Source organism: Saccopteryx bilineata, chromosome 6 (genome assembly GCF_036850765.1).
Source record: "Saccopteryx bilineata isolate mSacBil1 chromosome 6, mSacBil1_pri_phased_curated, whole genome shotgun sequence".
Lineage (NCBI taxonomy): Eukaryota > Metazoa > Chordata > Mammalia > Chiroptera > Emballonuridae > Saccopteryx > Saccopteryx bilineata.
Genome location: NC_089495.1, coordinates 172,751,599 through 172,770,152, shown reverse-complemented (window position 1 = coordinate 172,770,152; position 18,554 = coordinate 172,751,599). Strand labels below are relative to the sequence as shown.

The window sequence follows — 18,554 nt, the reverse complement described above, 5'->3', positions numbered from 1 at the left end:
CACAGGGCACAGGAAGCAGGGGACAGTTCAAGAGAAGGCAAAGGATGGTGGAGAAGGGAGGTCCGAGTGGATGGGGCTCTGACCAGAAAAGGCAAGAAGTCTCCAGGAGTTCAACATGGAGGCTGAATTCATGAAGTACCCGCTGCTCTGAATGTTTTCAGAAGAGATTCGTAGGGCTGACCAAGCCTTTGAAGCTGAATTAGCAGCTGGTAGGTAATGAACAAAGCCAACAGGCCTGCAGACCTGACACACTGCATTCTAGGAGGGCGGGAGGCTGGGGTGCATGTGAGGGAACCACCACTCAGACAGAATCACCTCACAATCAAACAGAATTCAAAAAGAAGCAACACAGCCCTGGCTGGGGAGCTCAACTGGTTAGAGCTTTGTATCAATATGCCAAGGTTGCAGGTTCGATCTCCAGTTAGGGCACATACAAGAAGCAACCAATGAGTGCACTCTCTCTCCCGTCTATCTTTCTCTAAAATCAATGAAATATAAATAAATAAATAAATAAATAAATAAATAAATAAAAAAAGAAGTAACACACAAAGGCAATCCCTGTTTGAAGAAAAATAGAAGAAGGTATTGGAAGAGTTGCTGCTGGCAGAAGGGAGACCGGAAGATGCAAGCAGAGGCGGGCATACTTTTCAGAAAGGTCTCACAGAACTATCTGAGCAGATCCATAACTGACATTTAAAAGAATGTTTTAAAAAATATATAAATATACAAAACAAGTATTAGGTGTGTGTGTGCATGCACACACCCCCACACACCCACATCTCTGCCTTCCCATCCCCTCAAGAATGGTCAGAAGATGTATGCCCAACCATAAGAGCAAGACAGTCCAAACGCAGAGACGGTAGCTGAAGTCGGGGTGCTCCTGGGTGCAGAAGCTAAGGGGCAGAGAGCACAAATGTCATTAAAGGGGATGTGTGGTGTGCATGGGTCACACTGTGGGCGACTGGACTCAGTCCTGCTGGGGACCCTGTGAGAAACATGTACCATGTGCTTCCAGACCATCCTAGTAAAGGGTCGGAGGCAGGCACCCTTACCCACACACTTCCACCCTAACTGACAGTCGCCTCCAGGACCGCGTCTCCCTCTGACTCCTGGCCTGGCTGGTCAGGGCTGGAGGGAGCGCAGCTGACTGACCCCATGGGACACTGCCAGCACACACTGCAACTGTCCACCAGGGACACAGCCAACACCACGGAAGGACAAGGGAAGTGGAATAGCACGCACCACGGGACCGGCCAGGGGTGGTGGTGACTAAGGGAATCCTGGCTTCAGTGGTACGGGGGCGCCGCCCTGGGAAGCCATGTAATGAGGGAGGGGGCATGAAGGGCTTCCACCTGGGCTCTGGCTGTTTCCTCCCCAGTATTCTACCTGTGTCTTTAGCATCCAATTGCCTGGTGAGGATTTTCTGATTCACAACAAGCTTACTCATTATTTTCCTAAGGATCAATAAGCATTTTAAAAGAACTTAAGATGCAAGTTTTATTACAGCCTTAGGCAGTAAGAATTCAGGCCAATGTGGCTCATGCACTGGGTCTCAGAGAATTACCACCAGCAAAATGACTGCAGGGCATACAGAAGATAGAGCGCTCCAAACAGCTCCCGACTTTGCCTACTGTGTTAGTGAACACCCACCCTGTGCTCTGTGGCATCTCCCGACTGTGGCATCTCCGGAGAGAGCAGCCAGAGTGGTGGCCAGTGCTGGGTTGCCGGGGACTCAGGGACTGAGCGATGCTGCAGGCATTCCAAGGGTCTCCTGTGTTTTATGTTTTCACAAGAGTGGATTCTTATTTTGTTCTATTACATAATAATTATATATCTGTGCAGTTATATATAACATTGAATGACATCTATAATTGATATCTCCATATCCATAACCTACACAGCTATAATCTATATGTTAAACTATATAACATAACTGTATTTATAATTATACCTATCATTTTATTTATATATTATCTATAGAAATTAAATCTATATAATTATATATTATTATAGCATGCTTAATCTTATTTTATAATTAATATGTACTGTTATAGCACCTCTTCCCATATGTACTTTACAAGATTGTGTCTGGATTTACTACAATGCAATCCAGGGGCTCTAAATGACAAGCTGGCCACCTGACAGTTACGGGAAGGGACTAAGAACTTTCCTGGTGGGCCAATCCTATATCTTTCCCCAGAACATGTGCTCATGAGGACGGGATAGCAGGCTCTGGCAGAAATGAGCAACTATAACTGAATGAACAGAAATGCTAGTAGAAATTAATGACAGAGATACGCCACTATTGTCAACATGATTCAACATGGTCACAAATTCCAAAACCATTCTAATAACGTGGCCATCATCTGCACATGGTCAAGGTTTTTTCTACCATCAATCACCGCATCTCAAGTGGGGCTATTTTCTTTCCCTTCTACTTGTACTTCCATCTGACACTTCCCCAGGGGCCTGGGAGCTAATTAGGTACTTCAGTCTGAAAGACCTTTCCTTCCCACCCCCGTTGTGCCGCAGCAGGGATGTGAGATGCAGGAGGTGGCAGAATGAGAAAATATTAAAATGGGATTTAATTAAGCAGAGTAAACAGTAAGGTCAATAGTGACTTGAAGCTAACATCTGTCTCTGAACAAGACAGGCAAGCCACCTCCAGGTACGGGCAGCACTGCAGCACGCATGCTGTACGCCCCTGTCTACGCCCCTGGTGAGACCTGCTCCCTGACGGGGCAATGAGACATCTAATAGAAGAAGACAAACAGAGGTGCCTTCCTGGATCTAGTAGGAGAGGAGAAACAACCCTCCAGCTGTTAACACGGCAGTGTTCAGACTCCACTTCATTTTGCTTTTAAAAGTAATCAAAGAAATAAACAATGTTCTATACCAACTCCATGAACAGAGCATGCACAGCTCTGAAGTCTCCCAGCTTGAGCTGTGCTGTGTGACCTTTATCTGATGCTATTGCCAAGTAGGAAAGAGTTGGAGAATCTCTGTTATGTATTTGTCAAGCCCCAGACACTCTGTAAATGAATACGGGAGCTGGGGAAAGGACGGATGTTACCGTTTAAATGCTAGGACAGCTCATGAGGTTGGGCTGTAATTGAGCTTGATATTAGAATATCAAAAGCCCAACAAATGGAAAAATCACCACTGTCACTCTATCTGTGGTAAATAGAAAAGGCTTCTATCATGGTTAATTTTATGTGTCAACTTGTCTGGGCCATATGATGCCCAGATACTTTCTCAAACATTGTTCTGGTGTGCCTACGAGAGTAGTTTTGGATGAGATTAACATTTGAGTCAACAGACTGAGTAAAGCAGATTGCCCTCCCTAATGTGGGTGGGCCCCTTTCAATCAGTTGAAGGCCTTAGTAAAAGGGAGCTCCTCCTTACTGACTGCTTTGCTTTTCTGCTTTGGGATCTGAATGGAAATAATGTCTTTTCTTGGGTCTCAAGACTGATGGCTTTCAGACTGGAACTTATAGTATCACTTCTCCTGGTTCTTAGGCCTTTGGACTTGGATTAGAACCACATATCTGGTCTCCAGCTTGACAACAGCAGATTTTGGGACTTCTCAGCCTGTATAATCATGTGAGCCAATTCTTTATCATTTCTTTACATACAGTCTCTTGGTTCTATTTTTCTAGAAAAGCCTAATACAGTTTACAAACCCTAAATAAATGAAGTGTTAAAAAAAAGCACTATTTAATATCATGGGTTACATGTAGAAATGCAAAATTCACAACTATACTTAACAGCAGATTTCACTGTCTTGTTAAGATGAATGTCCAGGGTCTTGGGTATCTGTACTAATTTCATCACTACTCCTAGCTGCCATTCAGTTGAGCGACAAGCCATGCTGACTCTACCTCTTCTCTCTAATCCACTCACTTTCCTCCACCCCAACTGCCCTCACATCCTCTTTCAGGCCACAGTCACACCTTATGTGAAGGCAGCCTGGTCACAGCCCTTCCCACCTCCCCCTTCTCCGTCTCCCACCCAGTCTCTCTACAGCACTACAATCTCATCCCTCCATGCCTCTGCTTAAAACTCCATTGGCTCCTCACTGTGCTTTGAATCGCGTCCAAAGTCATGGAGACAGCTTCAGGATCTGGCTGTTCCTTCCCTGTTTACCGCCTCAGCCATCTGTTCTTTCACATGCCTGGCTCCCACCCTAGCCCTGCTGAATTAGAATGCACTGGATCAAGGTTTGAACATCTAGATTTTTCAAAAAGACACTCAAGATAACTTCAAAGGTTGGCCAGACAGGTTTGGGAATTACTGCTTTGGGAATCATGTCTTCCGCTTACCTCAAATGTAGTTCATGACCATTTGTGTAGTTAGGACAGTGGTGTGTAATTACTAATTGTCTCTGTTCTGACAGAATTCTGAGCTTGAGCTCTTTGACTGACACATGTGGGACAGGCTTAATCCAAGCATGGGAAGCAGTCCTGTGCATGTATAGTGACTGTCATAGTCACTGGATTGCTTTAATAAAGACAGCGAGGACTACAAGAGAGATCACCAGACATCACGTTTCCTCTGAAATTCGATGGGAAGGATAGCACAACCTACACACTGTCTTCGCCAAAACAAACAAATAAGCAAACAAAAGAAAACAAAACTCAAGTGAGCCTCTCAATCTAACTACTGGTTTTCAGAAAATGCAAGATGAGGGGAGCGTGGTGAACAACACCATGGGGATGGAATTAGCAAATCCAAAATGTAAGAATCCAATAGATAATGACATATTTCATCAACAAACAGAAGCTAAGAGAAAAAGAAGAGAAACCGATAGATTATAACATTCTTTAGAGACATATCAACCAACCAATGCCACGTGTGGATATAATTTGGGGTTAATTCAAGTACTTCTATTGAAAAAATAATAAAAAAAATTGGTGTGGACTGAACACTCATAGATTATTTGTTTATATTGAGAGATTAGTTAATTTTGGGGATGTGTGTGTGTATGTATGTGTGATAATAATGGCATTGTGGTATGTTTAAAAAAAATAAAGTTTTGCTTTTTAAGAGATAGATCCTTAAAATGTTTATGGATAGAATAATACGAGATCTGGTATTTGGTTTAAAATTATCGTGTGTGTGTATAAATGAGAAGAAATTGGTCATAAACTGAATAAATGTTAAAGCTGGGGGGTGTGGGGGATTCAATGGAATTTATTCCATCATCCACTCTGGTTTCATATACAGTCATAAGAAATAATGAGAAAAGGAAGATATGGTCACTGACTTCTATATTATGATATCTCAAAGTTCCTTTAAAATTAATGCACTGTAGTTCAGAAACTGGAGATGGTTATATAACCTTTTGTGTAGCAGATACAATTACACAATTACAATTTGCATTGCTAACATAAGATTGTGTTCTTTGAGTCTAAGAATTCTTTCAACACCAGGTATTAACCAATTCAACAGACACAGGTAAAGGCAATTTCTCTTTTGAGCCAGAATGGGCTGCAAAGAATTGCCAAAGAGGGTCACTCAGCATGGAGAACCGGGCCATGCCCTGAAAAGATGTTCTCTCTTCTCCACAGGAAATTCTAACCATACTTTGAAGCTAAAATTAATGTGTTCAAGCCCTTCCGGCTCTTCATACTAACTTGACAGAAGATCATTTCAACTCTTCTGTCTAACAAAGAATGAAAAGAAATTTAGTTTCAGTGCAGTATGAAGTTCAGTGGCAGGGGAAGGGGCAACTTATATTGAGATTTAAGTGAGCCTTGAAAAAAATGTTACACATTATACTGACAGTTTAATTAGATGTTATATAATAGGCCACTTAGAACATTCTCGGTGATCTAGAAGATAGACAAACATGAAGGTCATCCTCTAAATTAAACATCAATGTGGGGAAGTCTTCGTTAATATATGAAAATAACAGGGGAAAACAATCTTTTGAGCAGTTTGTCAATTATATCAGCATTCCACCTAGCCCCTAACCTATTTTATGGTTACATGTGATTATAAGAGATTTCTTTTTGGGCCTTAGCTGGTTGGCTCAGTGGTGGAACACTGGCCTGGTGTGTGGAAGTCACAGGTTCAATTCCTGGTCAGGCAAGAGAGGAGACCATCTGCTTCTCCATCTCTCGCCCTACCCCTTCTCTCTCTCTCTCCCTTTTCCTACTGCACCCATGGCTGCTGGGGATGCCTCCATGACCTTGCCGCAGGTGCTGAAGTGGCTCAGTTGCTGAGCGGTGAAGCAGTGGCCCCAGATGGGCAGAGCATCACCCACTAGTGGGCTTGCTGGTTGGATCCCGGTTGGGACACACATGGGAGTCTGTCTCTCTGCCTCCTTGCTTAAAGATTTCTTTTTGGTTTCTGCATTGAAATGTTTTAATTTGTAAAAGGGAGTGTGCTGAGTGAACAGCTCATTAATTTGAAGATTCTGAAAAACACTGATTCATACAGACAGACAACATCTGTCTCAAGTTTGGAAATAAAAAGTGAATAAAATGTGGTAAAGATAGATAAAATGGTGACTATCAAATTTCAGAGTAATGACTGAGCCACTCTTAATGAAATATAAATTATTATATGCTCTAGAAAGGGAGAAATATACATAAAAATTACATATAGATTTAGAAGATGATTACCTTCCTTTTAATAGTTTAACCTAATACTATCAAGAAAAAATAGGTAATAGTGTCAAATCCACTCACCTTCCTTCCTTCCTTCCTTCCTTCCTTCCTTCCTTCCTTCCTTCCTTCCTTCCTTCCTTCCTTCCTTCCTCCCTCCCTCCCTCCCTCCCTCCCTCTCTCTCCCTCCCTCCCTTCCTTCTTCCCTCCCTCCCTCCCTCCCTTCTTCCCTCCCTCTCTCCCTCCCTCCCTCTCTTCCTCCCTCCTTCCCTCCCTTCCTTCCATTCAGCACAGAATAAAGGGGCAAAGGAAAATAAGAGAATACAGAGAGGACAAACTGAAAGTGGAATAAAGAGAAACAAGGAGGAAGAAGGAGATTATAAATGCATGATGACTGCATGATACTTTTAAGTGATTTTTATAGACTATTTTTAAGAGGAGTGACAGGTTCCCAGAGAAATTGAGAGGAAGGTACAGGAACTTTCCACATATACGCCTACCTTCACTATGAACATCTGACACCAGAGTGTTTGTTGTAATCCGTGAGCCAACAGTGATACATTGATATCACCCAAAGTCCACAGTTCCCATGTGCAGGTTTTTGTGTGGACATGTTTTCAACTCATTTGGGTAAATATCAAAAAGTGTAAGTGCTAAATTGCATGGTAAGAGTGTATTTAGTTTTGTAAGACAATTTGCCTGGCCTGTGGTGGCGCAGTGGGTAAAGTGTTGACCTGGAATGCTGAGTTTGCTGGTTTGAAACCCTGGGCTTGCCCGGTCAAGACACATGTGGGAGTTGATGCTTCCTGCTCCTCCTTCCTTCTTTCTCTACCTTCTCTAAAATGAATAAAATAAAAGTAAAAAAAAAAAAAAGAAAGAAACTTCCAAAGTGGCCGAACCATTTTGCATTCCCACCAGCAATGAAGGAGCATTCCTGTTGCTTCACATCCTCACCAGCATTTGATGTCCTTAGAGTTTTAGATTTTGGTCACTCTAATGTGTGGAGAAGTATCTCACTGTTGTTTTAACTTGCACTTCCCTAATGACACAGGATGTTTATGAGTATCCTTGTGTATGCTCATTTTCCATCTGTGCATCTTCTTTGGTGAGGTATCTATTCAGGTCTTTTGCCCATTTTTATACTGTTTTTTTAATTTTTATTTTCTTATTGTTGAGATTTTAAAGATCATTGTATATTCTGGAAAAGAATCCTTCATCAGATGTGTCTTTTGCAAATATTTTTTCCCAGATTGTGGCTGGTCTAGCCTTCTCTCTGTCCTGTCATTCTTTTTTGTAGAGCAGACATTTTCAATTTTACTGAAGTCAAGCTTATCAGTTATTTCTTTTATGGGCCATAGCATTAAAATTTTACCAAAAAGTCATCACCATACCCAAGGTCATTAGGTTTTCTCCTGTTTCTTCTAGTTTTATAGTTTTGCGTTTTATGTTTAGGTCTATAATCCATTTTGAGTTCCTTTTTGTGAAGTGTGTGAAGTCTGTGTCTAGATTCATTCCTTTTTTTTTTTTTTTTTTGGCATGTGGACGTCTGGTTATTCAAGTACCACTTGTTGAAAAGATTATCTTTGCTCCGTTGTATTGCCTTTAGTCCTGTCAAAGATCAGTTGATTATATCTATGTGGTTCTCTTTCTGGGCTCCCTATTCTGTTCCATTGATTTGTCTGTTCAATAATAACACCCTGTCTGGATTACTATAGCTTTATAGTTAGTCTTAAAATTAGGTAGTGGCAGTTTTCCAACTTTGTTCTTTAATATTCTACTGGCTCTTCTGGGAATCTTGCCTTTCTACATAAACTTTAGAGTCAGTTTGTCCATATTCACAAAAATATGTTGCTAAGATTTTGACTGGAATTGCAATGAATCTCTAGATTAAGTTGGAAAGAACTGACATCTTGACAATATTGAGTCTTATCTATGAACAGGTTTCTTCATTTGTTTAGTTCTATTTTTTTAATGGAGTGGTTTGTTGTTGTTTTTTTGACAGAGAGAGACAGACAGGAGAGAGATGAGAAGCATCAATTCTTTGTTGTGGCACGTTAGTTGTTCATTGATTGCTTTCTCATATGTGTCTTAACCGGGGGGCTACAGCAGAGGGAGTGGCCCCTTGCTCAATCCAGCAACCTTTGGCTCAAGCTAGTGACCACAGGGTCATGTCTATGACCCCTCGATCAAGCCAGCGACCCTGCTCTCAACCTGGTGAGCCCGTGCTCAAGCCAGTGACCTCGGAGTTTTGAACCTGGGTCCTCCGCGTCCCAGTCTGACACTCTATCCACTGCACCACTGCCGGGTCAGGCTTTTAACAGTGTCTTAACAGTTTTTCTCATATAGATCTCACAGATATTTGGCTAGATTTTACTTAATTTTTAAGGGTTCTAATATTAAATGGTAGTATGTTTTCAATTTCAAATTCCACTTGTTTATTGCTGGTATAAAGTGAATGACAACTGTGTATTAACCTTGTATCCTGCAATCTTGCCATAATTGCTTATGAGGTCCCGCAAGTTTTTCTTTGTCAATTAGTTTGGATTTTCTACATAGACAATCATGCCATCTATAACAAGACAGTTTCAGTTCTTCTTTATCAATCAGTATAGATTTTATTTCCTTTTCTTGACTGTTTGCATTAAGTAGGACTTTAAAATTTTAATTTTAAAAGCCAGTTCTCCATCACTATATGGCAACTGCCACATCATTTCTTCCGTTTGCTATGTACCTAGCACCTAAGTATCGATTGAGGATGTGTTATGGGCTGTACCTTCTATTAGTTGCTTTTAATGCCATTGTCATTTGATCCCCTCCACACCTCTGAAAGTCAGCTCTTACCCCTGTTTTGCATGGGTGATAATGAAGCTCAGTGGCATACTTCAAAGTGACAGAGCTGCTGGCATTCAAACCCAAGTACAAGCACGTGCTCTCATTTAAAAAATTTCCTTTTTGTCAGAACAAATATGTGCTACTTGATATTCAACACAGCTTGAACTTGTCACTCAACAAACATTTATTAGATCTATTAAGGTCTAGATACTGTTCTAGGCACTGAAGAAACAGAGGTGAACAAGACAGCTGAAATACCTGTCCTCATAGGCTTATCTTTTAGCAAAGTGGAAAACACTTAAAAAACAAAACCAACCAACCAAGAAACAAACAAAAAAATCCCTCCAACCACTGCTAAAGTGCTGTGACCAAGAAACCACAGGGGCATCTGGTGGGGAGCCCCCGCATGGGGCGGGTCTCTCTGAGGAGCCCTCTGAGCGGAGGGAGGAGCCCAAGCTCAGAGATGTTTCAGCTGACTTCAATTACAATCAACAAAGTAATGGAGATGCTGATTGCTGGCTTCAAGTTTTAGACTGGGAGCACAATGACAGAGAACAATTTTCCCACTTTTGTGGGTGCTGAGTCCCTGAGTTGACAGCCATCACCCACGGAGGATGCCATTTAGAACAAAGAGGAGAAAAATGGCTGAGAGTGAAAGTGTTTTAGGACCGTAGGTGGGTGCTTCCCTTACCCTCCAGGCCTCCACCTGGGTTTGGGCATTGTTACTCTCCTTGGAAGAATTTGTTTTAATTTTGGTGTCTTCTTGAACTAACAACTTCTCGTGAAAACCAAAGTGGGGCCCTGGCCGGTTGGCTCGTGGTAGAGCATTGGCCTGGCGTGCAGTAGTCCCGGGTTCAATTCCCGGCCAGGGCACATAGGAGAGGCGCCCATTTGCTTCTCCACCCCCCCCTTCCTCTCTGTCTCTCTCTTCCCCTCCCACAGCCAAGGCTCCATTGGAGCAAAGATGGCCCAGGCACTGAGGATGGCTCCATGGCCTCTGCCTCAGGCGCTAGAATGGCTCTGGTCGCAACAGAGCAATGCCCCAGATGGGCAAAGCATCACCCCCTGGTGGGCGTGCCAGGTGGATCCCGGTTGGGCACATAAGGGAGTCTGACTGCCTCCCCGTTTCCAGCTTCGGAAAAATGCAAAAAAAAAAAAACACCCCAAAACAAAGTGGAAAACACTTAAAAAACAAAACCAACCAACCAAGAAACAAACAAACAAATCCCTCCAACCACTGCTAAAGTGCTGTGACCAAGAAACCACAGGGGCATCTGGTGGGGAGCCACGGGGACCAAAAAAAAAACCAAAGTGGGACTTTCCCTTCAGCTGGAGAGTCAGTCTTTGATGTGATCATACGGCACCACCTGACACTGACCTGTGAGAATTTTTATTTGCCTGTGGAGTTCATTCTTTCCCACACTTCCCTTTTTCCCTTCACAGCACTACCTACTTCCGGCATAGTATATATCCTTTCGCATGTAATTCCCACAATTCTGTGAAGGAGAAATCATTTCTCCCATTTAATAAGAAGCTGATGTTTAGGGAGAGAAGCAACTTTCTAAGGTCTTATAGACACTGGTGTATCACAGGGTTGGATTTCAAACTCAGGTGTCATTCTAGAACCTTCCGCATTGTTTCAATACCACACTGAGTTTCCTATCTCTTTCTCGAATTTAGCCCCAAGATGTCAGCATTTTCAGCAACTCTGACTCCATGAAGCATCTAGGTGCCACAGCCCCCACACTCCAACGCAGTCTCCTCTGGCACATCTGCAGTCACACACGTACTCACTTCAAAAATGCTTTGTCACTGACATCGGGAATAGGGACTACTCCCCGCTAATACAACTAGAAAAACAGAATAAAAAACATAAGTGAGGAAGAAAATGTTTCTTTCTGTTGGGTATTTCTTAAATCTCTGCCTGTTTGATAATGGTTCTACTATTATCCATTTTGTGGTATCAGCAGAGAGTAGAAAAAATGTTAAAATTAAGCATAGAATTGCTAGATATCTTTCATACAGCCAAATGAATGAAAAAAAACCCTGGAATTATGTTTGAAATTGAAAGGGTTCAACCTATAAAATATCTAAACCAAATTATTCCATTGTTGAACATTTAAGGGTTTGGAATTACCTTGCTACAGCAGAATGAGACACTTTCCTGGTAGTCAGAAAAGCTAGATGGTGCGTGTTACAGGCACCCAAGCCAGAAAAATGGCTCCTGCGATGGGGGTGGGAGGGGATGTTAGAGATATGTCAATACCGACAGCCTCACTATACCGGGATTTGGCAGATAAGGCATTTGAACTATCAAGACTTTATTTTGAAAACAACTCTTCATTTACTTCATGGTTCCCATTATAAAGAATGACACCTATAAGCTGGGTGTCCCCTTACTGCAAGAAAACGAAGACAAGCAGCTGGGAGGTCCTGTGCTCACAGCCAGCTGTGTGTGTTCCTGCCAACCTCAAACAATCACCAACAACACCGACACCAGGCAAGGCTGCTCTGGAAAATGAAGTCTGAACACAGACAAAAACACGAACGTGCATACACCACAAATATGATAAAAAAAATCCCCCTATTCTAGCTAATGTGCTGACGGCTACTTTTTTATTTTTTAGTCAACCATAGTTTTAACTTCACTCTGTTCTTCTTGCCTTTAGATAAGAATTATTAAAATGCCCAATCACAGAATCTGCCCAGCGTCCAGTCCACGGCAAAGCCCCACTTCCTTGCATTCTTTCCAAAATCACTAAAACAAGCCCGAATCCTATCATAAATTCTTTGTCCTGCCCTCTTGCTGATATGGCCCATGCTTCCCGTGCTATGGTTCTCCCTTAGTGCTGCGAGTCAATCAATCTAACTTTGTTTTAAAACAACAGGCGTACTTCTGGGAGTGTTTGCTGAACAGTACGGACACTCCTGTTTCCCCAGGCAGAAGCTCAGGGGAGCTGGGGACTCCACAGTGGACACCCCTGCCGTCAATGACCTGGGGTACAGGCCGAGAACTACCCACTGTCACTGACACTGCACAAACGCAGAGGGCCGTGCTCACTTCCTAACGATCCTCTGCCTCTCATCTCTGCCACACGGACAAAAGCTCCGCCTTGCCAAGACTATCAAAAAGCATTTCTACTTTCAGATTACAATTTTACAGATAAAAGCTTAGTATTAGAGCAACCTTCCAGAAATCAGCAGGAATAAGAATATTCACGTAATGTGAGTGTCTTTGTCCTCAGAAAGAGAGGTTCCCAACTGAGAAACTCCTGTTGTTACATGTGATGCCCTCCCGTGGGTCTTCAAGCTCCCTCACTGCTGTTATCCTCCTCAACCCCCCCCCCCACCACCCTCACTGGTACCACCTCCCCCTTTAGAGATGCCATGTGGTGTACATGATCTCTCCCAATCCTCTAGTCAACTCCAGGAAGGTGGGTCCTCATTTTACAAGGGAACTGAAGCAGTGACAGTAAATAATTGCACAGCAGCAGAGCTGGGATTCCAACCCAGAATGATCTGCTCCCAGGCCCACATGCGGAGCTCCCACTTTAGGTTTTAGCCTTTTCATTAATGCTTAAGCTCATAAGATGCAAATGGGGAGAAAGGAACAAGCGACCCAGGCTTGCTGTGTGCTCCGGGACTTTTAACAAAGCTTTTTAGAAATTTCTCAGGTTCAGAGATGCAGCTAGGAAGATAATTTGCATATAATGTGATACCAAGCATTAAAATATGCAATAAAATAAACAAAGCCATAAGCAATTGATATTCAGAACCTCTGATAAGCCAGGTAGGCAGTGAATATTTAGAAATCAACAATTACAACGAACATGTTTCTTTAATCAAAAAGCAGTAAGATTCTAATGAAAGGCCACCCCTTCCACCACGGTCAGTTAGAAGACGAGAAGGGCCACTGGGCGGCTCTGGCTTCTTCAGTTCTAGAACTCTGCTTGGCACAGAACAGGTGCCTGGGGACCGGGAATGAATGAAGTGGCACTGAAGAATAACCAGGCACTGGGTTCTGGTTAACACTGTGGTGATAATGCGGAATGAAGATGTTTCTTCGAAAGAAATAACATGTCTTTACAGGAAGACCCAACTTCACGTCAAACTTAGAGTGTGCTGATTACCAAGAGAAGGGGCCTACTCTAAACGACACCCCAGGCAAACCGAGGTGTTGCCAATTACTAGCAATGTGAGCTTCCTTATCCTCCTCAAGGCTTAACTTCCTCCCCCTAACATGGAGATAATAGGACTCACCTCACAAGCTAGTCAGGACGGGCAGGGGACACAGTCACGGCCCACTGTGCTCAGGCCTGGCACTCCGTGAACACCTAGTGAGTATGAGTCGGGAGTGGTAAGTGGGAGCAGCGACATGGCCAGTGTGCCACCACTGTCACATGCAATGGCAGCGCCTATGTCTCAGCCTCATCCACAGTGAGGGTCTCTGGCTTCAGATACAGTCAGAAGAATTCACCAGGGAGAGGCTGATCTAGTCTCGTCCTGTTACCTCCACTGCTTCACTGGCAGCCTTTGTTTCCCGGGCTGTTCTCTGGGTGACAAGAGGGATGTCACACCTGGGGACTGTTGCTGTCACAACCCTCTGTCTTCCCGATGGCAGGGTCTGCCCACAGTGACAGGAAGGTCTGTCCACATTAGAAACCTGTGTTTCCTATTCATTCTATGGCATGAATCTTTTATTTGAGCCTGAGCTGCAAACCAGGAACAGGTCAGATTCTGGGAGAACCGGCTCCAGGTATAAGGTTGGCCCAGTAACTTTGGGCGAAGCTGACACAAGTTTAGCAATAACGGAGGTGGAGGCCCGGTTTATAATCCTTCATTTCCCATCACGTTCTTACTCACAGTAGCCTCTTATAGTGCAGTATGTTCATTGTTTGGGTCCCCACCCCACCACCCCCACCGCTGCCACACACACCACTAATATTCCTCTCTCTAAGATGAGAAAATTAATCTCTAGGGTACTTCATGACAGCTGGAAATTTTTGCTACTACCCATCATTTTTACAAATCATTATCAATTTAATTTCTTTAACTTGGAAAATGCAAACGTGGTATGTGCCTTTAATGTGAAAATATTTTATACTTTCTGGTGATAATCTCAAACACAAGGTCAAAACCTTGAAAATACTTTAATAGCAAGGGAGATTAAAACAACTGAGTGCTTGCTGAAAACACTGCTTTACACAGCTGACTGAAGACGAGGGGGTTTACAGGGCCAGCCCCCTGGGTCTTAATGACCGTCAGATCACTCCTGTTGAGCACATTCTGTGCACGCTAGCGTGCACTGTGCAGATGTGTCCTCAGTAACCACCTTTCCATATGTGTGCGTGTGTACGAAGTTTTACCTCTAGATAATGCCATACAGGAATTTAAACACATGTTCTTAGAGGGAAGGCAATGTCTCATTTATATTCCATACAATGCCTAGTACGGTCTTCAGTATCTATTAGTAATGAAATGTACATTGAATTAAATTGAATAGGAAGTTCAAAGAAAGTAATTTTGTTAATTTTCACAAAAAAATGCACTGACACAGTGATTTCCGATGTTAGGTAAAAAAAAAAGAGAGATAAAATGATAATTGTGGCAGGAAATTAGCCCAAGAATTTCAGATTAGTTTTCCATTAAAGCGAAGGTGAATTATGCTTTCTCCTTGATAAAAAAATTAAATCCCAAATATTCTAAGGTTTAACCATCAACACTAGATGAAGTACACTTAATTTAAAAGGCCACTGTCTATTTCCACGAGGTGTGGAATTCCTTCTATAAAGGCTAATGCTTTGGGTATGTAACAGTCACAGGCAACACAGGGATCCCTGCCTTGGCAGAGACATCCATGTCGAACTCTGTTCATCAACAGGCGATGGCTTAGTGATTAAGTAGGAGATACAGAAAGAACAAACAAGGCACCAGGCATGAAAGACGGCCCTGAACTTTGCTCTGACTCTGGAAGCTGGGACAGAAAGACAAAAGACACCAAAAGCCGTGCTCACAGATGCAGGGTACAGAAAGCGCCCTGTCTGGTGGCTCAGTGGGCGCATGCAAATTGCACTAGAGCCCTGATAGCTAGGAATGACCACAGTCTGTGTTCTGTTGTTTATACATTTGTTTTTAAATATAATCATTCTCCATGTTTCACTGAGGCAGGCAAGGGTTAGGTGAAGAAAACTGGCACTAGTTCTACTGTTATTTTTAAATTTCTTGTATGCTACAGTCAAACCTTTAAGAAAACTTGATCGAGCAGGCTCACCATGACCATCTTTCCCTTGAAGGCAAATTCTTCAGTTGGATAACAGAGTCATGCCATCTCATAGGATGGGTTTTAGAAGTCTGCACTGACCCATCCGGAGCTCAGTGTCAGCAGTGTCTGGACCTCTTCAGATGTGTAACTCTGCGGCTTTCCGCCAATGCCTGGCTGGAAGTGTGGCCACAGCCTGAACTGCATCTCCCGCAGAGCAGCCCTGCACCGAGGACCTGAACTCGGAAGTCCTCATGGACTGCTCTCTCCCAGTCTTCAGTTTCTCCATGGCCCACTTCCCCCCTGCTCTCATTGGAACCTGCAGCCTCTGGAGTTTCCCTAATCCTTGCTTCACTGGCATTAGATGGACCCCTTGGGCAACCATTTCTAACTGGCCGTCACTGGGAATGAGAATAAAGCCTAATTTTTATGTAGCATTTCACAATTCGGAGAGGACACTCTGAGGCCTGCTCTTATTTGATTTTCTCTGCAATAGGTCATGTTATTATATCTCTTAAAATAGCAAAGAGGACTTTAACTATGATCAGGCTCCTGAAAGCTTGCTGCCACATCATAGTGAGTTACTGTCACCTTACCCTGTCTTGCCTCAATGGTTCACAACAGCCAACAGCCCAGGGCTATCTGTGACCGGGCCTCTGCACAGACTGAGCATATTAGCGTCGGATCTCAACCAAGTAAGCAACTCTATCCTGAAAAGAAATACGTCCTAGAGAGAACAACTCACAATGTGTATTGGCAGCGAGGCCGTCGCAAAAGCAAGTTGTCTTCAATCAACGTTCCTCATGTAGCTGGCTCAGAAGGACTAAACTAAAATAAACCTAACAAAACCTAACCACCACCAAAATAGGTATGTGTCTTCTGCTTCCAACTATTCTGAAAAAGAAACGATGCAATACTATCTTCAGTTAATTAAATCAAGGATTTTTTTTGGGGGGGGGGGGAGAGAGGTTTCTTTTGCAGCAAACTTCATACTCTTATCCTGTATTATATACCATCTGTCTATGGTGAATATTTAGTTCTCACCCAAAACCTGCTTCCTAAGCCTTAAAATAAAAAGCATCTCCTTAAAAACCAGAAAAAAGTTCTGCTAGACCACAGGGGGATAAGGGCTTACACTCTAAATAAACTGATATCATTACTTTATAATCTGCTGCTGCCATCTTCTGAGGTAACGGAGCAGCACCTTCACACTCATGAACAAGGTAATAGTGCCTAACAGAAATAATGCACTGTGGGCAATCAGATGGCACATTCCCTGCACACAGAGAAAGAAAAGCTTCATTTCGTTACCTCTAAATGACTCCGCCTCTCAGCAATCACACGTTCATCCTTGTTTCCAAATAGTTTCTTTGGAGGAAATTCAAGGGTAGCGAGCTGAAATACATATTTTACAAAAGACGCATTAGTACCACACCTGTGAGCTCTGGGCCATTATTAACTGATTATTTGGAGTGTCCATCACGGGTGAAAAGATGGTTGGCCCCGCCCTCCTTTGCCACTGTGTGACCTTAAACAGATCAGACAAGGTTCCACGCGGTCAAATGAGAAGGCAGGATGATGGGAATGCAAAAAAGAACAGACATGAGCCTCTATTTTTTGTCTCAGAAAATATTAGACTCTTTGCCAGATGGTGTTTTACAATTTTTATTTTTAAAACACAAGGGTTTTTTTGTCCCTTTTTTATACTGGAACTTATTTTTGTGTTGAGATGAGAACTGGGAAACTCAACTTTCACATACGAGAATATTTTGTACATTAGTTCTTAGACCATCGCTAAGATTCTTTAAACATTCCACAGTGCCTTTTCTTCAACTGCTCCTGCAAATGAAAATAGCACCTGGAAAAAGAGGACGTCTCTTCAAATCTTTACCCCTTGTCTCCTAAAGAAGAAAGGTGGAGGATTTGTTTTAGCCAGGTATTAAGAGTTTCGTAGTTATTTTTCTTGTGCTTTTCTTCTTGGTGATATAAAAATCATAATAAAAAAGATAAACTTTAATTTTAGACTCGGAGGCAAAAAGGACCATAATCTGGTAAGAACCTGACCAGTCAGCACTGCTCGGGTTGAATGAATGCTAAGTGACGTCACTGCTGGTGTTGATGCAATTCACATTTCCTTCCTTCCTCACCTTGAGGTGCAGACAAATTGAGAGTCCAATGAAGCATTATCAAGAAAGAATTAACAACCTTTCTCCCAAAATATAGGTTCACAATATGCCACAAAATTCCTATTTTATACATGCAAATCCCCTTCTTAATTTAAATTTATATTGCCACAGCAAGCATCAAAAATTAAGAACCGGCATCTGTCTATATAGCACGTTAGAAACTTAGTATTAAAGTAGAATACACAGTGAAATGCAATTGTAAGTGAACTCGGTGAATTTTCAACATCTCCACACACTGTACCCACCACCCAGATGGAGAAACAGAACGTGCCCAGCACCCCAGGAAGCCCCCATGCTCCCCTTCAATTGTCCCTCACAACCCTATAAAGTTTGACTGACTTCTAACAGCTTAGTTTAGTTTTTCTAATTTTTGAACTTCACTTACATGGTGTCATACAGCATGAACAACCTGCAGTGCTCTACCTCATGTTTGTGGGATCTATCCATGTTGTTACGTGTAGCAATAGTGTGCTCATTCTGTGGCTCTAGAGAATTCCATCACGTGAACATTCCATCATTTACATGTTCGGTCTCTTGTTATTGGGCTTTTGGTTAGTGATCAGTTTTCAGCCATTAGGGACTGAGCTACTATCAACATTTTCCTATAAGTTCTCTAAAGAGCTCATGTAGTGGTCATATTCCTAGGAGTAAAAATGCTGGGTCATA

The 18,554-nt window shown here is 42.7% G+C and overlaps 1 protein-coding gene across 2 annotated transcripts in view; it reads right to left on the bottom strand.

The window, feature by feature from the left end:
- KIF16B (kinesin family member 16B) overlaps positions 1–18,554 on the bottom strand; it is a 366,353-nt gene that overhangs the window by 30,667 nt on the left and 317,132 nt on the right. For both annotated transcript variants that reach the window (XM_066234515.1, XM_066234517.1), the window contains one exon: positions 17,014–17,097. In XM_066234515.1, coding sequence (XP_066090612.1) covers positions 17,014–17,097 — 84 coding nt within the window. The remainder of the gene's footprint in view (positions 1–17,013; positions 17,098–18,554) is intronic.